Source organism: Pundamilia nyererei, unplaced genomic scaffold (assembly GCF_000239375.1).
Source record: "Pundamilia nyererei isolate P.nyererei 1_Seehausen unplaced genomic scaffold, PunNye1.0 scaffold00068, whole genome shotgun sequence".
NCBI classification, from domain to species: Eukaryota; Metazoa; Chordata; class Actinopteri; order Cichliformes; family Cichlidae; genus Pundamilia; species Pundamilia nyererei.
In genome coordinates, this window is record NW_005187469.1 from 206,411 (window position 1) to 214,139 (window position 7,729).

General features: G+C 38.8%; 1 protein-coding gene across 1 annotated transcript; it reads left to right on the top strand.

Annotated features, from left to right (window-relative positions):
* Positions 1 to 5,171: 5,171 nt before the first annotated feature.
* Positions 5,172 to 7,021, top strand: mchr1a (melanin-concentrating hormone receptor 1a). The gene is made up of 2 exons (XM_005736217.1): positions 5,172 to 5,226; positions 5,997 to 7,021. The coding sequence occupies exons 1-2, from the start codon at positions 5,172 to 5,174 to the stop codon at positions 7,019 to 7,021; spliced, it is 1,080 nt and encodes a 359-aa protein (XP_005736274.1).
* The last annotated feature ends 708 nt before the right edge of the window (positions 7,022 to 7,729 follow it).

The following is a 7,729-nucleotide window of genomic DNA, read 5'->3' on the forward strand; positions in this document are numbered from 1 at the left end:
TTGGTGTTGCAGTCTTTCATATAAACCCAGCTATCTCCAGATACCTCCTTAAAAAGTGTAGCTATTCTATCAGTTAACATGGTTAATATTTGATTAAAGCAGCTCAGTGCATTCCCTCTTGGACTTAAGTGATTACCAGCTTGTGCCTTGATGTGCATCTCCTAATGGCTACATTATTGCGTTTTACTTGCGCTCTTTTGTGCACATCTTCAAACCTGTGCTGATACACAAGGACAGCTGTAGGCTTCTGACACTCATGTACTGTTGACCGGGCCAGGGCTTTAGAAGTTTTAAACAGGCACCCATCAATAGTATAATAATACCCTGTTGAGTAAAATTATTATCATAACTTTTAATGTATGTGGACATAATACAAGTCTAACATTCATTTCTTTGTCTAGTAAAGAAATGAGGGCTTTCATCACATGTTTAAAAAAAAACATCGTACATGCATCCAAACTGTTATATATTTTAACAGTTATAACCTGTTACTGTAACACACATAAAAGTTTTAAAAAAAAACAACCTCATATTTAAAATACACATATGTAATTCCCTGTATGCATATATGTTGTCAATACAAACAATGGAAGTAAGAAACATTGTTTTACTTAGCAACAGCCAGATCCTGTTTTTTCATGCAGTTTGCAGTCTACAGCATGTTTTACTCACTCTAAATGTAACAGAAATATGCCATAATAAAAATTATTACATGTGACGGGATCTGAAAGACTGGCAAAGGAAAATCACGCCTAATGAGAGAATCCCTTAAAACAGGGAATTGGGCTAGTGTAAGCCAAATTGGTGAACCTGATATGATGGCAAAGCAGTCAGTCTACCTTCTCCGTTTCATGCTTTGGAGAGGCAAAGAGGTGAAAATAATTTTGACTATATGATGTAATGAGATTGTGTTGGCATAGTAGTATTTACAGGGGGCAAGTGTTTAGAATTTTATATTTTCTTTTCTTATGTATTTTTTTTTTGGGTACATTAATCCCTTTCAGCATTCAGCTGGTGCCTTAGGGTATACAGACTTAAGCTGACCTTGTTTTTACAGATTGTTTTGGGAAAACTAAAAACATGACACAGCTTCCATTTGGAAATCCCAGAATGGCTTTTATGAAGACACTGAAGGTCTTTTAGCAGACTGGCTACCTGCTCGCTACGGTTTTGTTTCTGAGGAGGAGTGATGGGAAAAGAATATCTTAACAAGGATGACGTCTGGATTTTTGCCTCAGCTATTTTCTACTGAAAAAAACGTATAATGAAAGCTGGAGAACACAGTAAACAAGTAAAGGAAAAAAAACACAAAGGTATTAAATGGTCCACACAGCTGTGCACATAGAGCACCCTAACACTTATTTACATGCAGCCTGCAAAGGTGAGATTCAAATCACAGATCACTTATTGAGCTACAATATGTTGTTTCAACAATTGTGTATCTTAGGTAACTAACGATCATTTTTATCTTTTTTTTTGTAAACATCATTCATTATAAACAGTATCATAACCCTCAAATGGCCTGATTTCCAAAATACAAATGTCATCTGTCTATAGGTACGTAGTTATTCTTTTCTATTCTATTTTCTCTCATTTCCTTTTCTGAATTATATCTCTGAATTGCAGCCATGTTTGAGATCATTGGACTACAGTGATTTGGACCCAGATAGGTCAGAATCTGACAAACAGACTGTTAGGATCCCTGGGTTGTTGACCCAGGATTTTGAGTTTATTTTATTATTTATCATTTCTATTCTGTGGTTTCTTTGTTAGAGTTCTGTCTTATGTCTTATCTGGTTTTGCTTCCCCTTGTCTCGTTAGGCCTGATTTGCCCCAGCTGTGTTTCCCTCCTGTTACCCATTCCCTGATTGCTCCCTCTGTGTATTTAAGCCCTGTGTTTCTCTGTGTCTGTGTCACGATCTACCCTCATCTTGCTGTGTGGGCTGTCCATTTGCCAGTTCAGGTTATTGTTGTTTTCAGTTTATTATTTGTATTTCTGGTTTTGCTAGTTATCTGTTTGCCTCCTAGCTATAAATCTGAGTTTGAGTTTACTTTCTGCCTCCGAGTGTCTGCACACTGGGTCCTCCTTACCACCACTCCTGCCTGCACACAGCCCTCACATGACACAGACAGCATGAGCAGGGCACCAGGTCACTGATTACTTACACACAGGTAAATGGATTGCTGACCACCTCTTAAAGTTGCTCCCTTATTAGGGTCCAAGTAACTCACTGTTGTACATAAAACCTGAGAAAAAAGTATTACTCCTGTTGTAAGCACTACCTCTTATACACTACGCATTAACACACTCTCACATTTCCCAAAATTCAGTTTGTTTTGTTTCTGTAAGGATCCTTATAATTTAGAGGGGTTTCAAAGTCAAATGAACCTTCTGTCCTCAAAGTCGATGCGTTAGAAGAAGGAAAAAATGGGCATTTGTAAGGATCTGAGTGAGTTTGACAGAGGCCAAACTGTGAAAGCTAGATGACTGGATCAGAGCATCTCCAAAATGTCTATAATCTATGAAAAGTGTTCCAAGGAAGGAACACTGTTGAACCAGCAACAGGTGTCAGAGTATACAGTGCATCATACTTTAATGTGTATGGGGCTGCATATCTGCAGATCAGTTAGGGTGTCCAACAAAAAGTGATAATAATAGGCACATGAGTACCACGTTGTTTTAACATCATTTGGATGGCTAGGTGAATTTCACCTTGAAACGTACCACCTATAAAACATTGTTGCTTAGGTGATTGATGGCTGTGGCCTCTTGCAGCAGGATGATGCGACCTGCTGCAAAGCAGAAATGCTTCTGTAATGGTCCGAAGAACATGACAATGGCTTTGAGGTGTCGATTCCAAATGTCCCAGATCTCAGTCCAATCGAGCATCTCTCAATTGCTATTATATCGTGCTATTATGCAAATGGAAGGAAAAAATACAATTTGATGCTGTTATTGGGGAAAGATTAGAGCAACATGATTAGTTTATTATGGGCTCAAGATTAAAACAGTCCAATTGATCAACTGATCAAGCAGTAGAAGGAAACAATAAGAGGCTGATGGAAAATTACTGGCTTGGACAAAAACCAAAAACAGCTGAAGCAAAAAATTAGGTTTCCTGAAGTAAGGACAACAACATGCCCTTTCTGTCAGAATCATTTAAGAAATGAATGAAAAACAGTAAAGGCAGATTTCTCATAGGAAGAATTCAAAATTCTGACTGGAAAAACAAAACATTAACAGAAAAACTACATTTGCTTTCACGTCTCCTAATATTATAACTGTGTTTTGTTTTAAACAATTAAATGTTAACAATTAACACTATTTCAACTTCACTTTCTTGTGTTGTTAAGATCTGCTACCAGGTTACCATTGTTCTTCATTCAACCAAACAGTCACGGTGTCCATCATCACAAAGCATTTTCTTGATTGTAAAATTATGCTGACAAATAATTTTAATAAAATAATCCACCCATTCTTGTTTCTACAGGGTGGAAACAGATGTAGCAGAACTTGAAGCATAGAGCCCACTGACTGAAACCAGGAAGGCCTGGATTTACAATCACAGCACAGTAGAAAATAAATAGTTACCACAAGCTTCATAATGTTGTAGGTGTGTACTGGGGGAAATGAATTGTCTGTAAGAAACAATAGCTAATCAACCAACACTTCAGTCCTTAAACTTGAACCTTAAACTGTGGCACATTGATGGTGTATTAGTTTATAGCACATGCAACTATATATTTAATGGCCAGTGTTGAATAAGACACTCTAGTCGGCAAATCAAAGAGGACAACACAAACTACACCTGTTGTGTAGCTTTGTGTTTCCCAAGCATCTCTTACCAAGAGTCTAAGCTGTAGTTCTTGAGTAAAAAGTCTTCATTTACTGTTTTGGGTGAGTTCACTTGTGATTGTAAATTGGCTGTAAATAAGTGGTATTGTTTAAAGTATATATACAGAATAAAGTGCCCTGTTAATGTATAGTTAAATATTTTTTGTCATCTAAAGCATTTTGAAGGGTGCTGTTGATACTTTATTAATGTGTGATGCAAAATTTTACTGTTATTCCATGTTCTTCCTGTAGCACACAAACATCATGGGCCATAACCATCTTCTACTAAAGTTTGGTTTCCAAAATGCCAAACTTTATATGATTATACTGTGGATATTGTTATACTGTACCAACTCTCTCGCTCTCTGTCTCTGTCAAACACACACTGCAAGAATTTCATTGTGAGTAACAAGAGCATGACAAGAGCATTTTGGAGGCAAAGTTGGAGAGGCAAGGCTGAGATTATCTGAGCATGTGCAGAGGAGAGATAGTAGATAAACTGGGAAAAAGGATGCTGAACATGTAGCTGCCAGGCAGGAGAAAAACAGAAAAGAGCGCAGAGAAGATTCATGGAGGACATGCGGAGGACATAAGCTGAAAGAAGAACACCTTGCAATCGACAATGCATGCATGCTTCTTTATCAGTTGCTTTGAGTTGCAAAACTAGTAACTGAACTGTGTAGATGGCTTAAATGTGTTTTTCATAACACACAAACCGTCAACCGCTCACATCCTATTTTACTGCCCGAAAGGCGCGAATCGGCCAAATGACAGGCAACAAAGCCATCTAGTGGCAGGCTTTGAGTGTAGGAACCTGTTTGTAACTGCTCTGAAACGCTTCAAAGCTACGTGTTTTAACTTTGAGTCATAAGTCGCTGTTCTTTCTCTGCTTTTCATGAAACCCTAAAGTACTGAAGGTAATAGAAAATTTAAACTCTAAAACAGATTCAGAGAAACACGCATTAATAAGGAAACACTTTTACGCATTTATAAACAGGCATACACATACGCGCACACGCGCACACAGCAATGTTATTTAATCTGACACCTGCAGCGCAGTCGCAACTCCACACTGCGTCGCTTACTGTTAGTGAAGATGCTCTCACGGACTCTTCAGTGTCAGTAACTCCCAGAGGAGCTGCGTTATTACCACTGAGGGCGCAGAGCGCGCTGATGCGCGCACAGAGAGAAACACGACGGTTGTGCTGATTTCTTTTACAGAAAGAAGGTAATTTAGGATTCGGCTGCAATCTGCTCCAGATGTTTTTACTTGGAAAGCCCACCCTGTCATAACGGCGCCATATCTTAACTTGGATGTACTTTTTGATTTTACCCCATGGATTTTTTTAACAATACAAATTTTTCAATCGATGGCAGCAATTCAACAACAGGTAGGTTGAACAGTATTACAGCCCAATAGGCCTACGTTGTTTGAGGTGTAAATCGTCTAACATTAATGTAAAACAAAACAAAACAAAACAAACATAAAATGATGCTTCAGTTTTCCTTTCTTGTAATTTTCTTTTATCTTCGGTTATTTCATATTATCTTGTGTTTTTGAGGTCTGAAAACCTATTCCACAAATTCACGTTAGAGCGCATAACTATTTCCCAAATAATACGTTTGAAATGGAAACATGAATAAAGAAAAACATTAGTGCAAGCCTAACTAAATTAAGGCAATAGTTCCTCACATGGTTCAAAAAACAAAACAACTACAACAAAAAACCCCAAACATAAATATACTGACATAAATATGTTCTCAAAACAGGATTTTGTAAGTTTGGAACACAAGAACAGATCTTTTAGACCTCTAATTATATCTTTAGAATAATATTGAATCTGTTGTATTTTGTTGTATTCCTCTCTGTCTTCGACTTTGCTGCAGTAGTAAAGCAAAAAACCCAACCAAACAAACAAACAAACAAAAAAGGCATGCAGACACCATAGGCAGATATATACACGTGTAAAGCAAATAGATCTGCCTGGACATGAATTTAAATTTATTAAAATTCTTACTTTTATTATGTGGTACTTAGATATACAGTATTTCATGCTGTATCCGTACAGTTCTAAATTGTATTTTTGTGTATTTTTAAGATGTAAAGCTAATTTGTAATATTTCCACATTAACTGCTGTTCCCCCCATTTTTGGTCTCCAGAAGAAGATGGTGCTCTTCACTGTGGTGCCATCCTACCTGTCATCTTTGGCATTATCTGCTTTCTGGGCATCATTGGGAACTGTATTGTCATGTACACCATTATGAAGAAGACCAAGTGTCGAGCCAAGCAAACAGTTCCAGACATCTTTATCTTAAATCTGTCAATTGTTGATCTTCTGTTTCTCCTCGGGATGCCATTTCTCATTCACCAGTTGCTGGGCAACGGTACCTGGCACTTTGGAGCCGCGATGTGTACGGTCATCACTGCGCTCGATTCCAACAGCCAGATTGTCAGTACTTATATCCTCACTGCAATGACCTTTGACCGCTATTTAGCTACTGTGCATCCCATTCGCTTCAACTATGTCCGCACGCCTTGTGTGGCTGTGTTGGTCATTGGGCTGGTGTGGGTTTTGTCCTTACTCACCATTATCCCTGTGTGGATGTATGCCGGCCTGATGCCTCTCCCAGATGGGCTAGTGGCCTGTGCTCTGCTTCTGCCTGATCCAGTTACAGATACATACTGGTTTACACTTTACCAGTTTTTCTTGGCCTTTGCGATACCCTTAGTCATTATCTGTCGAATATTCTTCAAGATCCTCCAACACATGTCCACAAGTGTGGCGCCTCTGCCTCCACGGAGTTTGAGAGTGCGCACCAGGAAAGTGACCCGGATGGCAGTGGCCATCTGCCTCGCTTTCTTTATCTGCTGGGCTCCTTTCTATATCCTCCAACTGGTGCACCTGGGGGTGCAGAAGCCGAGCATAGCGTTCTCCTATGCCTATAATATTGCAATTAGCATGGGCTATGCTAACAGCTGCATTAACCCATTTCTCTATATCATGCTAAGTGAGACCTTTAAGAGGCAGTTTCTTAGAGCTGTACGGCCAGCTCACCGGAAGTTCCGCGTGGTGAACCCGAGCACCACAGATGGTGGCAGTGTCAGTGTGAGGATGGTACCTGAACAGGCTCAGCAGGAGCCAGCCTGCAGGGAGGTGATACCATCCAACGTGGCTCCAGAATGACTCCATGGATAAAAATATCTGTTATTTCATTATTTTGTATCTAAGCAACTGGTCATGGGGCAGCAGACGAAGAACAAATTTTCAGAGCATCTGTGAGGAGCAATATTTCATATCAGTCCTAAATGATCCTTGATTAATTACATATGCATTTGCCAAGCACAATTCTGTTGGTTTACACTGCTGCTGCTGTTGTTGTTGTTGTTGTTGTTGTTGTTGTTGTTTTAAACTCTTACAAGTGTGCTGCTCTTTATTAATTAGCAGAAACACAGTTGATTCATTTATTCAAAAATAGAAACCAGTGTAGTCAGAAAGGGATATTTACTGTCAATATGTGAACTCATTGAAACACATATTTAATTAATATGAGCTTGCACATCCACAGCCAAGGCAAATATTAGCTTTCTTATTTTGTTATTTTTCTTTTTCATATACAAAAGCTGTTCACTTCACCCCCTAGGGGTCACCACAGCAGATGGATCAGAATATATTTGGCACAGATTTTATGCCAAAATGCCCCGTCATTTATCTAGACTCGGGACCAGGAGGAGTCCACCAGCTTTTGATGCCCTGAAAGTGGATTTATGTCTCCTGCTGCTCTTGAGCAGGGTTCTTTCATGTGTTAACCACTACAACTTAGAGCTTCTCATTCATATGAAAACTCAAGTGAATAATAATTTTTAAAAAAAACCATCTAAAAAAAGGTTTTAA

Bases quoted from the DNA above. Each gene is read 5' to 3' on its own strand.
- mchr1a (XM_005736217.1), top strand. From the start codon at position 5,172: ATGGATTTTTTTAACAATACAAATTTTTCAATCGATGGCAGCAATTCA. The intron at 5,227-5,996 runs GTAGGTTGAACA...TTTGGTCTCCAG, and splicing joins TGGCAGCAATTCAACAACAG to AAGAAGATGGTGCTCTTCAC.